Genomic DNA, 21,691 nt, shown 5'->3' with positions numbered 1-21,691 from the left:
CCCTTCATCGATATATTTACCAAACTTTTATTCGATTAAATGTTCAAATGATTTATGCGCAAAAGATTTCCCGCAAAAGATCTTCACGGGAATAAACTTTTGTAAAATTTTGAATTACTTCTTGTTCTCTAATTAGTATTTCGAAATTAAAGAATTATGAAATGAAATTACTAAAAACTAAACTGGAAAAAGATTACTTTTCCACAAAATGAAAAATAACATTTACCGTAAAGTTGCTCCGCCGGCGCCCGATGCCTCTCCCAAGCCTCCTCCTCCTCCTCTCAGATTGTCTTCTGGCACACTCGCGAAAACACAAGGATCGTTCGCGCGATTTTACACTCCCGTGTGTAAAGCCCATTTGAACGTATTCTGTTCCGTCAAGTTCGCCTCCACTTCGAGTCGACGAGTAAGTCGAGACACACATCGAAAGTGCGGCCATCGACAGGAACGGACATTAACGAATACTTGTTCAAATGGGCTTTGAAAAGTCTTTAGTTCGATTTTTTAAACGGCACTCCCGAACACGACGAAAATGGACACTTTATATTATACGCGCACTTTTGTACATATAATTTATATATGTAATTCCCGTGTCGCATTTTCACTTCGAATTACGCGTGATATTCATCTCGACAAATCACCGTAGAAATCAACGATATGGATCGGGACAATTACTTAAACGCGATTGATAAATGTTAATAATCTCGTACGAGACGATCGCGCTGCGTAGGAGATGATCGAGATTTTCGTAGGAAATAATCGCGTTACGAGGAGCGACGCGAAGGCATGCGGAACATCCGCCCGCTCGATTGACACTGTGCCGCGCCAAATTAATTCGGCATAATAGACTGTTTTCGACCTTGGTGTTCACGGCGCTACGTCATTTTTTCAAACCGGCGCTCGGCTTTCAACCGAGTTGTTTATAGCGTTCGGGTCTATGGCACTACGTCATTTCTTGGAATCAACGCTCGGTCTACGACGCTCGGCGAAGCATAGATCACTTAATTTTCAAGTTTTCTTGTTTATTAACGAAAATATAATCTTGAAAATTTTCTTTTATTAACTGAATCATACAAATGTTGGTCAGAATGCAGAACTTCATCGCGTTTAATTGACGAACATTTAATTGAAGAATGAAATATTAATTAATCTTATCCGTGTTTAATTATATTGTAACATTTACTTATCAATAGTTTAAATTTATACATCGACGATTTCTGTTGATGAAAATTCGTACCATCGGATAAATTTATAAGCTGCAATACCAAGTGCAAATAGTAACTTGGTGCAATCGTATATTTTTCGTGTTTCCTTTCCTGTCGCGTGTGATTAATACGGGGGTGTTATACAAATTAGTGCCACAAAGTCTCGATCATCCCACGAGGTTTGGCCCGCCATGTCACGAGATTTGGTCAATCATGCCACGAAACGTGAGTACACATTTGATATGAAATTGATTACGAGAAATTAAATATGAGTGATTCCTTTTTACATTTGGTAGAAAATTCGGTAACACTGAAGGAAATTATTAGATACTTTTGATCGTGGGATGTTTAATCTCTGTTTTTCGTACATATGAAAAATTTATTTCATGGCTGCAACTTTTCATGGTATCTGTCTTGCAATATCGGAGTTTATTACATACGGCAATATTTATTATCACCCTAAGTAACGTAAAAACATTTCTTATATACATGATTGATATTTTTTTCGCCACTGATAAATTACAAATAAGTAATATTATTTGACTAGAACTGGCAGTAATTTTATTTCTTATATCTTAAGTTATTCAATATTATAGAAGAACAAACTACTAGAGACTAGAATTTCGTCTCTTCTTTCGACAGGAGTAAAGCCAGCGGCGATACTATTTTTTTCTGAATTGCTAGCTTGCGCCATACATTCTCACTATGAGATATCGAATTTGCACTGTCTGCTAAATTTTGCAGCACTCAACATTTGTTTTAATGCGTCACTTGAGTCAGACGTTATTTCTTTGACGTTGTAACTACAATATGTCCTTTCACACATGTTTAGCTACTAATTCTGTGTCGATTGATATCAGCGCTTTGTTCACGAGCTATCACGAGTGACGATATTACATTCTGGCTGATATTAGAAAAGTAATTAGAGATACGATATAGTCAGAAAGATTGTCCGACGTTTTATGATAAATTTCGGAAATACAGTCTATTCCCTGGCGGAAAATTTGCTATAAATAACTACAAAAAATTGACTTGAAATAGAAATTTGTTGAAATTTTTACATCTTCGTTGAAACATTTAGATTTGTGTAAAAATATCGACGAAATAGTACGTCAAATTACAATGTTCTCTAATCAAGAAATTATTGCAAGTAGTGTTTCATGAAAATGTACAATTTTGTAAAAAAATTAGTACAAAACTTTACTAGTTTTAAAATTTTGAGAAACAACAAAATCTTAAAGAATTGAAACATCTGCTTACTTGTAGAATATTGCGAAAATTAACAAAAGTGTTTCAATTCTAGCATTTTCATGATGATTTTTATAACACTTTTTAAATTTACGTAGAATTTCTTAGATTCTGGCAGTACATTTTTTTTGCGGAATTTTGTAGAATTATTTTCTGAAAGGCACCACGCTCGCCACAAAGTGTTTTTTCTATTTTATCTATTATAACAACAGTCTAGCTAATGTCTAGCCAATGATAAATAGAGAAATCAGGGTAGACAAACCACTTGAATGTTGCGTCATAGATAAATAGCTTACGAAAGAAATCGATCGATAAACCTATTGGCATGAGTCTACAAGTATTAAACAATAAAAGGGGTACCGAGACGATGACGTTATTATCAAATAACCACAGTAGAAACAGATTTTCGACCCGCCTGTGCGCGGATATCTGTCAGAATATCAATCGACTTGCAGTACGTCCTAGAAAGCATTTGTACCATCTTTCCAAATATCACTTTATTATTTTTCGAAATAAGAAAATGTATCCCGGACTTGTCCGGGATGTCCTCAGGATGTCCTTCTTCGACCGAAAGTTCGAAGTATAAGCGGTGTAGCGGATGGTGTATTAGCCTTCCTATTAACAATAATCTCCCATACAGCACCAAAGCTTTCAGAAACATTTCAGAAAACATTGTTGCAACGTTGCAATGTTTCTGAAATGTTTCTGAAAGTTTCGGTGCTGTATGGGCTAGTTCATTTTCTAAATTCTTAAAAAGCAAATTGTTTGCCGCATTCGAACTTTTGTTCTGGATTTTAGCATTTCACATTGCTTTACGGTGAATTCAGAATCTCTTTGTTTTGTTTGTCGCTTACAGAAACAATATACGTTTCAACCGACAGCTGTATCTCGGTATTATCTTTTCCATTCAGTTCCAAAACATTTGACGTCAAGAGAATTATCAATATATGCTGGATATCAGCCTGGCATACTTCCGTTTGTCTATGTACATATAACTCTATCTTCTCTGAAATCTCTAATGTCATAATACATCCTATTACAATAAGACCCACGTGGTGATTGTGTGGCACAAAGAGTTTTGCGTTGCTGCAGTAAGCGAGATCCCGAGTTCAAATCCGGCTAGAAATTGTCGGTTTTTATTCGATCGTCTATCTCTCGGAAGGAACTGGTTACCTCCCGAGAGTATCTCACCATCTTCTCTATATATAAGAGAGAGTCCAACACTCAAAAATCGAACCGGGAATCTACCTTGGTGAACAGAGATACTCGCCAACACTGACGGCTTCGTGTAAGATATAGTAAAAAAAATGACATCTGTATTAAATTACTTCTTTGGAACTTAGGTAGTTGAAGAAGTAGTTTCGCATCCTCTGATATTAATTGAATCAGCCGATTAAATTAATTGAGATGGTGGAAACGGCCCTCAATCACCGTTGTGGATTGCTACTTTGTCTTCTGAGTCTAAGAAAGTGAGTTGAACAAATCTTTTTTTTCGCCATATCTTACACGAAGCTGTGAGTATGACGAGTATCTCTGTTCACCAGGGGTAGACTCCTTGCTCGGAAATTTCTAGTCAGATTTTAATTCGGATCTTCAGCTCGTTAGAGTAGCGTTCAATTCTTCTCCACGATCGCCTGCTGTCTTTCCAAATAAACGGCTGCTTTGCGATTTACATTTATATATTATTATGATATATATGATCGATTGATAGTGGCGAGCGTGGCGCAGAGAAATATGCGCTGTTTAGCAAATAAATGAACAAGCCACCGAGAGTATTCTGCCATACATGTATTACTGGCGAGTCTAGTCGTCATCAAGTCAGCAGCCCTGACACCAAACTAGGATGCCGCAGGCTAATCACCTGCCCGTCTGAATTCTGATTCCTGAAGTACTCGCGAGAAGGTGGAGACAACTTGTCGAGTCCCTATGTTTCGCGGCGGAATAATGGGCTTAATTAATTAATGATCGACTGACACGTTCTTATTTAAGATGCTGATATTATATTTCGCGCTATCATGTAATAACATTTTGCAAAAGAATTGTGTACATATTCTAATAAAAGTTAATCAACTGTAGAATTGGAACTTAACGCGCTTACGGCTGTAGGCTCCGAATATACAAAAATATATCGCATTGTTATTTTATATATTGACACGCTTCTTTCTGTGTGACGAAACAAGATGCGAAACACATACATTTTGTACGCTATTATGCGAATAACAGCAATTGTGTGCACATAACATAAAGACAAGATGATTTAGATCATAACGATAAGACATCATTCATTGATATACGGTATTGTTTATAATAAAAAGAAAAGGCTCCTTGGCAAAATAAAATTATAAACTTATAAGTTTACAAATCGTTGCTCGGTAAATTTACCTAGAAAAGTGAGGATCTGAGCAGCAAGTATCTTTAGAAATAATGAGATTTCTCTTTATTGCACGAGATTATATTTTCCGAGAAAAATAAAATTAAGATAAACTATAATTTTTTTTCATTTTTATGACCCTCATATTTCCAGTTACAAATTAAAATAACGCAATACATCGTGCTATGTATTTTATTGTATCTATCTTGGAAATATTGTGGTTCGTGTATGTGTGTGCACATTGGAAGCCCATTTCTTTTCAAGGAAAGAATAAGAAATAAATTTGTGTTCACGAATTGTGAGAAGTTTGTACGTTTGCAAGATATTTTAATTGTATACATAAATTTGTAAAAAAAGAAAAGAAGGACCAACTTCCAATATGGCATGTTACTGCATAAAATATAATAGATTCTATCAAGTGTCAGTTTTCTATAAATTTAAGAATGCATTTTGAAAAGATATTATTTGAAATAATATTTCTTGTGAGCAACTGACCAAACAATTAAAAATCAATTTAAATTTCAATGATAGAAATACATCGTACTTTTATAATTATTTTTACAACATTAACAAATTCTGCACAGCGCAGAAAACATACAGAATTAATACAGAATTAAACATTTTTAGAACCGAATATGTAATGGAAATTTAACTATGATACATTTATCTATTAATTTCTAACAAAAAAAGTTCGTATTACTACCATATTTAACTCAGTAACTTTCTATTCCTGTCGTAATATCACATTCTTCTGCAACCTTTATTGCATAATCCCACAGTGAGAAACATGTCGCAAATTAATAAATTGTAAATTATATTGATAAGAAAATATAAATTTACCAATTTTAATTTTCATTCTTTGAACGCTAAAATATTAAAGCAAACATAGAGGAATTGCTTTAATATGATGGAGCAATCGTTTAAGAATTATGCAATAAAGGGAGCATCGATATAACTCTTTATCATAATGCTTGCGATATGCACAACGAATTTGTATACATTTCATCAAATTCTCTGGGAAATTCAGATAAAATTTCATCAAATTTATATTGGAACAACAAGCACATGACGAACAAGTGATACAATCCCGTGAACAAGTATAAAATATGTCTTATGTCAGTGTCATTTAATATTACCTGGTCGAGTATGTTACAGATAATTCAACTTCTTCGAACCAAATTGACAGAAATGTCGGTTAATTCTTACATAAAATGAAAGAAGAATCAAGAGAAAGAATGGACAATTAAATCCATCAATAGTGATATATACACCTTAATGATTAAGATCATCGTAAAGCCCTTCATGATCACATTAAATTATCGTAGAGGAAAAATATTTACTATAATTTATTGCGCGCTTTGGAAGAGAGCTTAACACAACATTCTTTCCGTCGATAATTCTGTCAATAATTGCATTAACAGAAAGAAATCGCGAGTACCAATGTGTGTTCAAGACCGCTGTTACAAGTAATGCAACTCATATAATTTGATCAACCGCAAAATAAAGAAAGATATATAAATCTATACGTAAAGTTTTTTCGCGCGATTGCTCTTTCCATTTTTATTGAAAAATATGCTTTATAAGATATTATTCAAGTAAATATTTTAAATATAATTAAACGAATCGCCTGCACCAGTGCGAAATAAAATACACTTTTATAGATAAAAACATTTGTACATAAACGCTACACGATTGGTCCAATCATAATTAAACCAATGACACACATATATTTCTCTGTATATTTAGCACTCCTTGTAAATTGCATACCATATTATTATTATATTCTCGTTCGATAATTGAGATATTTTGAGTCTCTTTTATTAATCTTCTTTTTCTTTTTAATATTATCGTACAAATGAAATATTTCCTTATATTTAGGCAATACTTTCCATTTTACATAATAAAAAGTACGAAATAAATTAAGACGGTCTCGTACAAATTAATTACAAACAATTGGACGTTTCAATACTAATATCGTAAATTTTAGCATATAATGTTTAAGTATCACCTTTAGGAAGCGCATTTTTGTAACTCAGGATTTAGCAATCGAATAAGTCGATAGCCCACAAATTTACAATATAGAAAAGACTTTTTCAGTTAATTGTTTGGCTCGTACAATCCTTTTCAATAGATTTATATTTAGATATAGGAGTGCTTAGTTCCTATAACATCCTGTAAAATTTTTGCAATTTGTATACTATATATGTATATGAATATCAGAATTTTTGTAATTGGCTTCATCTTATTTTCACATATGTGCTCGTTTTTGTAATACCCACTTCCTCTGAGACAATCTCAGTAAAGCGGACCTTCATCTGCAGATATGACCGGTTCCTCGTCGCTCCAGTCACTGACTACTAATCCTACTGACCCATGAAAGCTCTGTGATCTCGCTACGTGGCTAAAATCAGATAGAAGTATAAGTAAAAGTGCAGTTGAATTACAAGCAAGTGAAGAAACAAATCTCTCCCATCTTACTTACACTGTCTTTTTTATCAAAAGGCAGATGAAAAAGCTTTGTTAACGCGTATTTACATATCACGTTATCGCTAAAGTTAGACTATTTGATCAAGTCAAATCTCCATATTAAACAAATAAAATTATTAGACTTTTGTATTCAGAACTAATTATAACTCTATATTGTTTTCCATAGAAATAAATGTGAGTCTTCGATTGTCTGATAGAACGCTATGAACGATAGGAAATTAGATAATGAACAAAGTGCAAAAGCATCACATCACTAAAATATAAGTGAACTAATGCAAAACATAGGTACAGTATCTGTTCTATTATTCTTAAAATTTTAATCTGCAGCAAGAGCTCTGAGTTAGTGCAATACAAAAAACAAGCATTTGTGTCAGTAAAAAGTGTCTCATATCTTTGAAAAGTGAAAAACATCCATTAAAAATGTATCTCTTAAGAGAATTTACATAAAATGAGAGAATCTAAAATGTTCAAATGAGTTTGTATCATACCGCTTGCTTATTTTGCCACATTATTTTTAGATTATCGATCACTATCGGTCCTAACAACAAAGTATAACAAGTAAAATAATTGTTTTCTCAATTAGTAGAATAATAACATATACTAGACAATGCAAAAGACACAGTGACATCTGGATTTTTGCGTTGCCAAAAAAATTTTTCATATATCATTTCTTCGTTTATGAAAAGTCAAATCAATGATTTACCTCGGCGACAAATTTGCATTTTTCTTCGCCAGACCGGCTTTTCTCCGTCCTTCCATAGCAGCTTTCATGGGATCATAGCTCTTGCGACGTTTCCAATTCTGCATCTCGACTTCCCGTACATTTGGCGCCAACGGCTTTTTCGGTTCCTTTGGTTTGCTTTTAGGCCCCTACATTCACATACATGTGTTTGTGTGTTACACGCTAAACTTTACTATATTAAAATTGAAAAGATGTTATTCTTACCGTGCTCAAACCTCTATTAACTCGTGTGCTAGGTCGTCCAGAATCTGTTCTATTGATATTGGAAAGCGACTCAGACTTGCTGTGAGCGTCGTGTGATAAATTCTTAGCTTTGCTCATATTGGAAGACACGGGTTTTGTTCGTTGCAGATCCAATTTTGCTTTACGCAAACTAAAAAGAGACAGTTGAATACGCACAGAGAAATATTATCAAAATACGAGAAAAGGGAAGTGTAGGCACCTAAATTCTTTGTTGTATTTAGTATTGGAGACAGGAGATTGTGACATAGGATGTTGCTCGTCGCTGCTCTCCGTATCGCTCGGATGGCGTAATCCTTTCGATATATTCTGATGCAGGCTGTGACTCGTGTCTTCGTCGCTCTCGTTGTCGGAAACGAGCGGAGGACGGTATCCTGTCATGCGAGCGGACATTGCGGATACGACATTCTGAGTTGTTTGCAGATAAGATGAAGTCTCTAAATCACTGTCGCTCTCCTAATCAATTACAGATTTTATAAAGCATTTGCTATACGATTACAGTTTATTAATTAGTAGCATTATATCCCAGAACATACCAGCTGCGGACTACTAGGCGGTGGTACTTGGTTATCCTCATAACAGTAATTTAACTCATTATCCGACCAATCGTTGGCTAACGAGAGAGCACCTCCTGTACCATGAAAACTTGCAGATCTCAGCACGGAATTGTCATAACTGGAATCACACATCTCACTTTACGAAAACTGAAATACGTTTACCGCCCGCGCAAATGTTCCGTATATGTTTCCGTATCACTCACTTGCCAGAACCGTCCTCGGTACTGTGATGTTTCTTTGTACTGTCTATTAATTTCTTTCTCCCTTCGGCCGCTGCTTTCATCGGATCGTAACTTTTCCGCCTCTTCCAATTCTGAAACTCCACTTCCTTAGACGTAAGACTGGAATTACTTCTGCCGGACTTTTTGTGATCTTTACTTGGCTTCTGATTGGTTTTCTGGCTACCGGGGGGATGCTTGAGAAAAAAAAGGACAAGAAACATAATTCAAAGTATCCCGCAGACAAAGTAATCTCTTATGCAGATGCTTACGTGAGTCGGTTTTGGAGCTCTCATACTAAATCTCCCGGTATCGGTCCTAGATATAGACGGCGCTCTGAACTTCGTTGTCTCAGGTTTCTTCGATAACTCCTTACTGTGCGCTCCAACACTATTTGTGCGAATACGATGATAGCTTTGTTGCTTAGTCACAGGTGCTACAGTCTTAACTTCGGACTGCGCTCTTCTACGCCTTTCCTCGGGGGTTGTATTCGGCGTTGTATCGGATTCGCAGTTTAATCTGTAAATAATACATTCCATTTTTAATTTATTATAGAAAATTAAAACAGAAGACTGCTGGAGTTCTTATACTTTTCGAGTGAGATACCTTGCTCTTCTTATGCTGAAGGCCCTATTCAACTTAATTCCAGACGAGATTGGCATCAGAGGAGACTTTCTCAATTGTTCCCCAGCTTCGCTACTACTATCGGAGGCAACAATAGAGGCATACTTTCCTCTTGATATTCTATCAATGTCACTGTTGAAGCTACTGCGACGCGATACGAGATTCTGCGACTTTATGTTTCTAATACTCGCATTACTTGACGATCTTTGTATATTGAGATGCCGCTGAAGCTCTGGACTGTTTCGTAGCATGTTAGGCGCTTTAAAAGACACGTCCTTATCAAAATAACTAGTTCCTTCATGATAGTTTGTAGTGCTGTTGGATTTTCTCAGCATATACGGACTATAAAAGAATAAACATACATGAGACTAATCGCTTTGAGATTATAATTGTTGAAAATGTGATGTTTCAAAATCCTATGTAATGTAATGAACATGAAAAATATGTACCTATTTTCAACGCACGTAAAATATCCTATATTTTTCGCTTGTGACGATTTCGCCAAATGCTTAGGCCTGTCTAACATGGGAGAATTGAGAATCTTTGCTGTAGCAGCCTTGCGGCTAACAATTGGGCTGTTAGTCAATTTCGGTGTGGGTGGTCTGAGATGACTTAAAACAGGATTGTTCGTATGTTTAAGATCTTCCTTATACTTCGCGCTATTCCTTCTGGACGTATTAGATTCCGTTGTATCAGAAGCATATTCTTTCCTGTATTACAGAAAAATGAGTTTCTCAAAGCGTAAAACAATTCGATACTAATCTATACAGTTACGAAATTGTACATTCTACCGCTGACAAAAACTGCTAATTATTGTTAACAGATTAATTTATCGGAATGTAAAACGGATCCTTTACCTATCTAGAGAGCTACTCCTTCTCTCAAAATGGAGAGGTGATAAGACTTGGGACGGGCTCTTCAGTAATTCTACGTTAGTATCAGCAGTCTTCGATTTGGCTGAACTTAAGTATTTTCGGACGCTTCGCCTATTTTCGTTGCTGTTCGCTCGCCGAAACAATGATTCGGACAAGCTGCCACGTCTAATTACGGTACTATGTACAGGTGTACGTTGTGAGCTGTTAGGCGGCGTGTTGTAACTGTTGCTGGTGTCGTCATCGGATTCTCCGCCGGAGTCTATGATCTGATGCTGACTTGAAACTAAACCGAGCCTTTCTTTTATTCGTACATACGAGTCCGTGTCCAGATTGCGGTCGGGCGACTGTTCCTGCGTCCCAAAGAAGTAAAAATGTTTAGAGCAGGGGAAAAAAGAAAAAGCACGAGACAATTAGAAAAGGAACAATAAAGTCTTTGGATTTTTATAATATTGAGGAAACTATAAAAAACATTGCTACTCTACAAAAAATTTGTCTATAAATTTCACAGCTGCTCTCATCGTTTTTATATATACTTGAAAATGCGCGATGCATACACAGTGGTTACGTGACACTCGTTGAGATCTGGCGTGGATTGGAGACGGTATCTTGGTGGGACTTAGAGGCGGCGTGCGACCCGTCGAGCCGCCTATTATCGGAGGTAGAGAGTTATGCTCCGCTACTTGAGTAGCCCATTCCGATATCCACGCGTTACTATCGCGCGAAATGCTCATCTGTAAAACAAGAGATTATTTCGTAAACATTACGTATACACGCGCGGACGCTCGTAGACGTTATCTACCTTAAAATTATGAACATATGCCTCGTTGCTCTCGTCCTCAGTTAGAACGCCGACGCTGAAAACCTTGTCGATGTCCATTCTCGCTTTCTCCTCGTCGGTATAGTCCTTGTGGATCGTGTACGTTCCAGCCTCGCTCACCGCACCATCGGAACTAGCGTCGACGTTGCTGACGTTAAACACATCCAGATTGGTATCCGCTATATCGTCCGCGTTCAGATCCATCGCGTAACTAACGAATTGCTCTCTCTGATCGCTCGACAAATTGTTCTCTCGCTCGTTGGAATTCTTTATATTGAAATCATCAGTGAGATAATTCATATTAGACACTTTGTTGTTGTCCTCGACATCGTTCACTTCGTTCACTTCCTTGCACTCGTGATTGGCGTCGATATATTCGATGTTCTTCGTGTACTGCTTCTCATTTTCGTCGTCGTCGTAATTGCTGATCTGAATGCGACTCAGATCGTTTATCGTCGCGGACCTCTGAGATGTCCAATACACGTTTTCGTTGGTTTCCAATTCCAGAGAGAGGCCTTGAGACGACAGTTGACTGTGACGTAATTCACCATCACAGGACCTTGTCATTAAATAGTGTTTATTTTGATGAGAGGGATCTACTTGTTCACTCGTAGACTTCTTTGTGCTAGAATGTGCTCTCAGAGGATTCTTGACACCTGAAGGACCATATACAGAATCGAATTAATAATTAGTATCGAAATAAGATGTAGGAAAAGTAACAAAAATTTATTTATAAAAATTAATATGCGTGCAATTTCTTAAAAATTTAAGCAGATCTGCTTTCTAGTCGTTGTAATTCGGAGGCGAAGTGGAAAATCATCTTAAAAAATAATAGAATCGGCATAAAAATGACGAATTGAAAGTCAGTATTCTTTATAATTTCTGGAGAAAAATCACGCATAACTCCTAAGATAGGAACGATTATGACACCAGAGTCATTAATATGTCAGCAGGCTGCATCATTCAGGATAGGTAGAAGGCACTTGTAAGGAATATTAAGGAGCTCCAAGAACATGACTTCACCATGACTCATACATACTGGTATTCAGTTCCAATACAGGAATCCATTCTAAAGATTCCTCTACCAGACTATTCTCAGTAAAGCAATTTAATAATGAATTTTGCAAGCAACTGTTATTTAACTTAAAATATTATACAACATTATTCCTTTTTATACATTTAATTTTTTAAGTAATCATTGCAACTATTGACTTTTTACAAGTTAAAATACATTAATTGTAAATATCAAACGGAATTGTCCTCCAGAAAGAGAGAAAGGAGGAGCGAAAGCGCCGATATCTGTTTACCTAATTGTTTGAGTCTTTCTGATAATTGGTCAGATTTTCGCTTCGTATCGTCCTCGCTGCTAAAGTAACCCTCCGAATGAGTGCTAGGAACTTTCTGCTTCTGCACCAAGTTTGGAGACAGTATAGTGCCCGGCTTCTTTGATTTCACCTCTACCTAAAACCATCGTTACAATACACATTTTATGCAAAGCTCTTTGACAAGAGAATTTAATGCGATTTTATGTTCTTATATCACATCTAGATTACATGGAATGACAATTTATCAGATTCAACAGTTATGTATCTGATTACAAACGGACGGTTGTAACATCCAAGCTCGCTGCACGAACAACTAAATCTGTCGAAGAGAGATCGCGTACAGCGTCTTCTGCAAACTCGGCAGAATGCCAGCAGAAATGTAACAGAATCTATTAGCAGAACCCGTGACGACAGACTGGCCATCAATCGGAAATCAATCAGAATCTGCCGCTTCATGATTCCAACGAATCGAATACATTCATCTAAACGATCACGGAGTAATTCCGTTTGGTTTCCGCTGGCAATATGCCGTCAGATTGCATTCTCTGCGGGCGGAGCGCGAGCTCGATGCCAATCCGCTGTGACATTCTGCTGGAATCAGTCGCTGGCAAGCTGCTGGCACGCCGCTAACAGTTTGTTTACGCGTTTAAATGTCCCCTTGGGCGGGACATATGTCGGGAAGAAGGACAGAAAACCCTCGGTACCTTGGACGTGGACAGGTTCCGCCTGTGCCTGGCGTTGTACCTCTCGAAGAGGTTCTGATACCTCGCCGTGTCCACCTCCTTGCTGCCGCCGAAGTCGATGGTGAAGGCCAACGGGGACTGCGGCGCGCGCGAACCCTCGGCGTCGAGCTCCTCCGGCCGCGGCGAGCTCCTCGCGACCTCCTCGCGCCTCACCCCCGTCGCGGCGCAGTCGCTCGTCGTCGGTCGCGCGTCACCGCCGTCGTCGTCGCCGCCGTCGCCGCCGGCCGCGCGCAGCGACGGCCCGCTCTCGAGCGCGGTCGCGGGTCCGCCCGGCGAGCTAGCGTCGTCGGACGCCACCCCGGACGCCTCCGCCACTTCCATGTTCATTGCCATTTAACATGCCAGCCGTAAACATCCGCGGATGGGCGATAAACACGGCGCGCACGGCGCCCGCCGGACTCCTCTGTGCGCGCGCGGGGGAGGCCACTCCTCTACGCGCGGCGCATCCTCGTCGCGGGGACCGCGCGAGGAACGTCGGCGGCCGCGGCGAGCCCGGGGCGTTCGCGCGAAACGTCAGGCGAGGCTCGATCTGGCACTCGGAGCACAGGCGCGCTCACCGCGCGCGTACGCCATTCGCTTGATTCACTGCCGTCGTCGGCGCTCCAGCTGTCATTGACATCGCCGTCGACAGTCGCGGCCGGCAGGGGGTGGGGGGAGGGGCGGGGGGAGGAGAAGGGTTGTCGCGCCTCTGCATCCGCCGATAACTGTCGCGCCCTCGAGCACCCTCGGAGGCTCTCTCTCGCCCGCGCGCGCTTTCACGAACGATCCTTTCCGCGCGCGCGAAGCGACGACGACGTAAAGTGAGAGCGTACGTCGCGATTAACGATCTCCGCCGTTACGCAACGACTTTTACCGGAAAAGCGGGACGGATCGCGTTTGAGGAATCTGCAATGCGATTACTTCGCGGAACGGTGGCGTTCCAATTGGAAACGCGCGGCTCTCGCCGCGGTCGTGATCCCCTAATTCGTCAATATCGCACACGTGCGGGATCCTGGAGTCATCTGTTTTTTTTTTGCGCTGGTAAATCTTTCCATTAGCTTTTATGCTCAAAATAACAATATCTCTTTCGTTAGACTTCTGTCCGCAACTTATCCTGGCATTAATTCGTGCGTAAAAGCTAAATAAAAAGATTTACCAGCGCAAAAACTGCATTCGAATGTGTCGGTAAAACAGATAACTGCAGGATCCTGAGCCCGGCTCTTACCGACGAGGAGGCGCGTGAGCTTCTGAAGCAAGAAGGAGAGATGTCGCGACGCGTAGATTTGATCACGTTTGCGGGAAAGCGTGGGAGGTGGGAGCCTGGCGAGCCAAGCGAGCACGTGTGGCAAGACGCGTCGAGATAGCACAGCCAGTATATCGCTTTTTTGCGAGTCTCGAGCGAGAATTGAAATCCGTTTCCGAGAGTGACGTAGCAGCGGAGGGAAAATGAAGGGGCCTACGACGGTACGCCAGGTTCTATTAACGTGTCTTATTTATTCGGCGAGGCAGCGGGTCAGATTTCGATCTCTAACCTCAAGTTGTTTTATTGTGTTTCCGTGCAGTAACGCCGACTGAAAGTATCTCTGTCGCTTCTAAATTCGACGTATTGGCGCATAATTGTATATATTTTAATATATATATTTTAAGCAGGATGTAGGTAGCCCAGTAAGTCAAAATCTTGTGTGAATTCATATACCGGTTTTCCATCCGCCTTGTGCGCCGGTTTCTTTTCGGACAACCTCTTCCATCTAGTTAGATGCGAAACCTTTTGTTGACGACAATGTTCTGTCTAACGAAACTGTGTAAAGGCCAATGTCCACGATGCTTGGTCCAAGTTCTAGTTTCGAGAAACGTGTAGCCAATCAACTTGCAGCTTTTATGGAATAGCTGCACGTTGATTGGCTACAGATTTCTCGAAACTAGAATTTGGACCGAGTTCTAGCATCGTGGACATTGGGCTTTATGTCCGCAAGACAGACGCAAAACGGTGTATGAATTCACATGACTCCAAAGCGATGCGGAGTATCTCACTCGGGCCTGGTTTCACCAAACGTCGCTTTAATCTTAGTTTAATTTATGTTTGCCCCTTTCTGAAGTAACAGCTGGAAAGAGACGAAGAACGAATTAAGCTAAGCTTCGAGTTAAATAACGTTGGTGAGACCAGACCTCAATGGATTCGTAGATCATTGTATGGATACAAAGTAACCACCACAGACTTCTATACAACTGTGCTGCCTTTGAGCTGAAAAGGTATCGGTCTGTCAGTGACATGCACACGTGAGCAACTTTATTTATCTAACAAGACATGGCGGAACTCTTGCCTCACTTTTCAGCTGGAAGGTAGAGCGTAGAAGTCTGCGGTGGCTACACCCCTGCAGATTCCTCGAGTAAATAAATAAATTTCTCGCTCTGCCTGAACGACAGGTTGCCCTCGGAGTGGGCGAAAACGAAACGAGCGCGGTGAATGAAGGGAAGAGGAGGAAGAAAGTCACGGATGAGTTAACCAAGGTGCCCAAGAAGAAGAAGAAATTGGAAAACACCTCCTTGTACAGGCAGCCGACGGTCGAGGAACTCAGCCAGCTTAGAGAAACCGAGACTCTATTTCACTCGCACTTGTTCCGTCTGCAAATCGAAGAGGTTTGCAACGAAGTGAGACTCGCAGATAAATATGTAACGCTGTTCGAGACTTGGTTCGGAAAGTTGAAAGCAGCGATTGAGTCTATCGAAGAGACTCAAGAAATTCCGGTTAGTAGTACGATTGAGCTGCGCGACACGGGGCAATAAGATAATGTTTGATCTATTATATCGATGTACTTTGCAGCTGGTAGATAATGATTTGGACCATAAACTGGCCGTTCGCGTTCCCGTGCCGCAAATACCGAAGGAAACCAAAAGCGTTTTTAAGTTCTTGAAGCCGTCGTGCGTTCGCGCGGTTGGCTCCTACGATTCCGGATGTGCTCTCGGGCCTTCCTTTACCGTGGACGTAATGGTGGAGATGCCGGCTAGTTTATTCCGGAAGCAGGATTATCAGAACTACGTGTATTTTAGAAAAAGAGCGACATACCTGGCATTCGTGGCATCGGCTATAGGGAGCGACGTCGCGGAGAGCATGAGATTTGTCGGCGACAGTCTAACACCCTCCTTGAAACTTCGGCCCAGCGGAAGGTTGAACAAAAAGGTGGACGTAGTTATACACGTATCCGCACAGGACACTAGCTTTAAATTAAACAGATTTCTGCCGGAGAAAAACAGCGTTAGACCAGGATGGTATTTCGACGAGAAGCCTGTGGAAGACGGTACGATAGTTTACACGCTGGTGCATGGATTTTTAATACTTTACACGGATCATTCTGTAGATCCGCGGAAACTTATGATTCTTATTTTTCATATTGTCTTCCTTTCGTGTAGCATCTTTACCGCCCACACCGCACTACAATTCTCTGGTATTGCGCGACCTAGTAATGTCGAAAACAAATTCCGAGATTGTGCAAGCGATAAAAGAGTATCCAAATTTGAGGGACGGTATAATCTTGCTGAAAATATGGTTGCGCCAACGCGGGTTGAACAAGGGCTACGACGGCTTCACCAGCCACATCGTTACTATGTTCGTAATCTACTTACTGCGCGAGAGGAAGCTCAACACTTTCATGAGTAGCTATCAGATTGTACGGAACGTCTGGATTTGTCTAGGTATTTGAAAAAAGTAGCCAGTTAAGTTACGCTGTTCTCATGCGTTATCTGAGATATCGATTGTATTTATTTGACACAGAACAAGGGAACTGGTGCGAGAACGGAATTACCATGTGCGTGGACAAGGATAATGCGAAACAAGTGTCACATTATCACAATTATTACGATTGTGTTTTTCTTGACAGTACCGGTTATCACAATTTCGCGGCGAATCTGTCGAAGGATACCTTTTCATGGGTACAGAGAGAAGCGGCGTTGTGTCTGAAGCATTTGGATAACATACACGTGGATAGCTTTCATGCACTTTTCATGCAAAATGTACCATTTAACAGAGTGTTCGATCACATTTTATGGTAATTTATACGAAGAGAACATATTACGATAATTTCTGTATTTGAGAGTGCCATATTCATTTTAATAACTCGCCACTCCTGTTTGGTGTAGTTTTCAGGAAGAGTCAGTTTTAGAGAATATGGTGAATGTTAAATCTAGCACTGAAAACAAACTGAATTACGGGCCTGATAAACGTAGTCAGGCGATTAAGTTACTTTCCGATGTTCTGAAAAGAGGTCTAGGAGATAGGATTAATCGATTGTGCGTATTACCCAGTGTATGTAAGGAATGGGAGTGCACCGAGGAGATGCCAGATAGTGTTGGGAAGCTCGTTATTGGACTAGAATTGAATCCTGAAACATGTTTCGACATTGTGGACAAAGGGCCTGAAGCTAATTTACCAGAAGTAAGCACAAGCTATTGAAATAATGTCTTAAACAACGTGATAATAAAGAATGTGTAATAATTGAAGTCTAATGATTTCTGAGGCAGAATACTATTTTAAATTATTATTTATTATATTGTACATAGCAAGGTACAATAAGCCTCCGTGTTTTATTTTGCAGGCAGCTGACTTTAGAAATTTTTGGGGCGCCAAGTCCGAAATACGTAGATTTAAAGACGGAACTATTCGTGAGGCTGTGGTTTGGTCAAAAGGCAAAACTCTGGCGGACAAGAGAATAATATGCAAGAAGATAATAGTGTTTCTGCTAAACATAAAGTTTAATATCTCAAAATATCACTATTTATATATCGCGGATCAAATGGAAGATTTGTTAAGATTGCACAAGGTAATTTCACAAGTGCTACTTAATACAATCGTTTTCCGTTTTTTCCATTTTTTGCGTAATTCATGACTATATACTTTTATTTAGCACAAAATAACGCACTTTGTATATGGGACCGGTGAGGAAGCTACGTTAAAGGTTCTGCAAGCTTTTAACACCTTGGAAAAGAACTTGATGTCGCTGAACGATATGCCTCTGCCGATAAACGGTGTGCAGGGCTCGAGCCCGGTTTTCCGATTCGCGGAAATCTTTCCGCCGCTTGCTACTGTCCATCGGAAGATCAATAATGTCACCGAAGAGGACAAAAATTGTTTGATCCTTTCAAAGAACATCACAAAATGTCCCATGTATGTTCACGTGCTCGATGCAACGTTACAATTATCAACTAGTGGGAAATGGCCCGAGGAACTGGAAGCCATTAAGAAGACAAAGGCAGCTTTTCATATACAAATTGCGGAATGCCTCAGAACTCAGCATGAAATGAAAGTGCAGGCCAGTTCTTCTTACGTGGATGTGTACCAGGTTAATATGATGAATTATTTTAACAGTATTACAGTATAGTAGTATAGTATTTGTAATAACAATTGTATTGTAAATGAATTATTCTGTATATTGCAAATTTATAACAGTATTTTTCTTTATGTAATATGAAATTCTCCTTTTATCAGAACGGATTCGTTTTCCGATTAAGAGTGGCACTCCAGAAGGAAATTGCTCTGATGAAACAAGTCAAGGAGGATGGAGTGATTAAATACAGAGACAACGTGGAATCCATTGAACTGGAAAACAAATTGTTTCATTTGCCGAAATTGAGTAGCGCTCTGCATGGGTAAAAATTGATGAATTCTTGTTAAGATAATTCTTACAGAATATTAAAAGTATATCTTTTATTTTTGAAAATAACATTTTCTCTAAATGATTCCTTTTGTGTCAAATTTAATCGTCGCAGATATTTCTTAAACTTCGTGGTGATTAGAGACGTTACCATAATTAATAGTAAACTACAAAGATGGTTAATATAAAAATCATACTTTTATAAAAAAGATATGCAATATATGATATTCTCGTTTTATCAGGTTGCATTCTCAGCAACCATCGTTTGGTCCCGCCTGCTGCTTAGCGAAACGATGGTTGTCGGCGCAATTAATGGACGACTCTCACATACCAGGAGTTGTGATTGAACTACTCATGGCATCGCTGTATCTAGCACCGGAGCCGTATAAACCAGCCCAGGTGCCACAAGTGGCATTTCTACGATTCCTCGAGATTATTGCGAGAAATCATTGGAATACCGAGCTCGTTATTGTTAATTTCAATGGCGAGATGACCAGTAAGTCCATATGTTTTCTACTTTTCAATACACTGTAACTTTCCGTAATGCGTCATCGTGAAATGGTCACGTAATTGAACTTATGAATTGATACTAAAATCGAAATTAATTAACGATAACTAGAGGAAATACTCACTTCAAATTTATTATTGCTTCTGACCTTGTTACGTAAGACAATATATCGTATGCCATATTCAATTTTACAGATGAAGAAATTGTTGCCGTAGAAAAGTTATTTAGTACAGCTCGCAGTTCTCTACCGCTCTTATTCATATCTACTCCCTACGATCAGCAGAAATCCTTGTGGACCAGGAAAGCACCGTCGCAGTTGGTTTTAAACCGGATGAGCATGATTGCAAAGGAATCGCTGAAATTATTTGACGACTCGTTTAATAATTCAGTCCTGGATGTGAAACCCATATTCCGCCCTCCGCTCGTGGAATACGATTGTTTGTTACATTTGAAATCAAGTATGATCCCTAGAAGATTGCAAGCAGTCGACACATCTAGCAAAGCCAAAATAGTAGATCTACATCCTTACAAGACCCATTCACTTCAAAAGATTCCAGTCATGGATTTTGATCCTGTACAATGTTTCTTGAAAGATTTAAGAGTAAGCATCCCGATAATTTATATTAATAAGTTATTAACAATTAAATCTACAAACTGTCAATCTCATTAAATTGCATCGATGTATGCACTTTCAAAAGAGAAAAACAATTCATATGCGATTTTATTTAAATGCTACATATACAATAAATAAATGATTATTATTATTAAATATCAAATATTTCGAAGCATTGTATTCTATACTGTCTGTTTCGTTTTCAGGACGGTTACGGGGACTATGCCTTGTTTTTCCATGATACTTATGGTGGCTCGGTAATCGGCGTTCTGTTGAAACCCACCGCTCTCGAGCGTAAAGATTTCAAAGTGTCGGACACCGATTGCAGGAAACTCGACGCCGATGGCAAACTTATCTTAAACATTTCAGCGATGATCGAGGACTTTTACATTCTGGGGAGAGGTATCATACGCACGATCGATATTACGAACAAAAAACTTTCCTTGACGTAAGAGTAAACTACGTAGACGCGAAATGATCCCGAAGATACATCTCTATTTATTGTTATGGAGCTGTGCTCGTTTCGCATTCACCCACTTCGAGGACAATCTATCGTTCAAACAGGGTAACGGTGGGAAATTTGTTTATTTAATAGAGGGGTCTTCCAGGATGTGGCCACTCTGCATCTATACGATGGTGTACCAAACTATTGAGTGACACACCATATGGTTTCATAAAATGTAGTATACTTTTTAATTCTAATCTTGAATTAAAATAGTAAATTGACAAATGTTGCACAAAAAAAAATTATATATCAAAATAAAATAAAATACGCATATCATTACTTTTAATTATTTATCTTGTTTAAATTGTAAGAACGATAATTTTAACGTTGTAGTAATACTCCTTTGAATCCTTACATCCGAATTTGTTCTGTATATATTTAATACAATGTCGTTACAATTTAACATTTTTGTAGATATAATAAATAGATATAGTGTTTATCTTAAAGAATATCTGATATTCGTGATTGATAATGCTGTTGATAGGATAAAACTTATCGCAATGAACTGCAATGAAATGTGTATTTCGTACAGTTATATTTGACAATTTGGATTAAATCATATTTGAAAACCTGAATACACAATAAACGGAAAATTCTACAAAGATATCGGTAATTAGAAATCGGATATCACGCCCCGTAATCTTTCTTGTAATAATCTATAATGCAGAAACTAATTATTAATGCATATATTATGTAATGTATGCTTTTTTTTCGGAACATTCGAGTTTTAATTATTTACGGATGACAATTAACATGATTAATATTCTTCGTGATATAACAGCGGAATGTTCCGTCGAGCAAGTATATATAAGCCGAACAATGCTTGGAAATTATATCTGAGATAATGCCATGGTTTCATCAACTTCTAGGTGCAACGCAGCTAATTATCAAAATGTAATAGATAGTTTAGAACTAAAAATTATTACAACAAATATTTATGAGAATTATATAAATGTATCGAAGTAATTCCTACGAATATATAGACTAAC

At 38.9% G+C, this 21,691-nt stretch overlaps 2 protein-coding genes across 2 annotated transcripts; one reads left to right on the top strand and one right to left on the bottom strand.

The window, feature by feature from the left end:
• Window positions 1-7,046: 7,046 nt before the first annotated feature.
• LOC105562224 lies at window positions 7,047-13,779 on the bottom strand. The gene is made up of 14 exons (XM_012012890.1): window positions 13,414-13,779; window positions 12,692-12,845; window positions 11,367-12,040; window positions 11,122-11,298; window positions 10,550-10,917; window positions 10,142-10,402; window positions 9,675-10,034; window positions 9,341-9,587; window positions 9,054-9,265; window positions 8,830-8,968; window positions 8,496-8,749; window positions 8,258-8,426; window positions 8,015-8,181; window positions 7,047-7,225 (listed from the first exon to the last, which is right to left on the bottom strand). The coding sequence occupies exons 1-14, from the start codon at window positions 13,777-13,779 to the stop codon at window positions 7,120-7,122; spliced, it is 3,654 nt and encodes a 1,217-aa protein (XP_011868280.1). The 3' UTR covers window positions 7,047-7,119.
• Window positions 13,780-14,756: 977 nt separating this feature from the next.
• Window positions 14,757-20,977, top strand: LOC105562160 (nucleolar protein 6). Its single transcript, XM_012012747.1, has 12 exons — window positions 14,757-14,895; window positions 15,856-16,176; window positions 16,253-16,727; window positions 16,840-17,121; window positions 17,201-17,474; window positions 17,566-17,860; window positions 18,021-18,245; window positions 18,330-18,764; window positions 18,911-19,071; window positions 19,319-19,572; window positions 19,779-20,185; window positions 20,404-20,977. Exons 1-12 carry the CDS (start codon window positions 14,878-14,880, stop codon window positions 20,647-20,649), a joined length of 3,393 nt encoding a protein of 1,130 aa, XP_011868137.1. The 5' UTR covers window positions 14,757-14,877; the 3' UTR covers window positions 20,650-20,977.
• Window positions 20,978-21,691: the final 714 nt, after the last annotated feature.

Source organism: Vollenhovia emeryi, unplaced genomic scaffold, assembly GCF_000949405.1.
Source record: "Vollenhovia emeryi isolate VEMERY1.0 unplaced genomic scaffold, V.emery_V1.0 DF939193.1, whole genome shotgun sequence".
Classification (NCBI taxonomy): domain Eukaryota; kingdom Metazoa; phylum Arthropoda; class Insecta; order Hymenoptera; family Formicidae; genus Vollenhovia; species Vollenhovia emeryi.
Note: the sequence above shows the minus strand (reverse complement) of the source record. Positions and strands in the feature narration are given on the sequence as shown.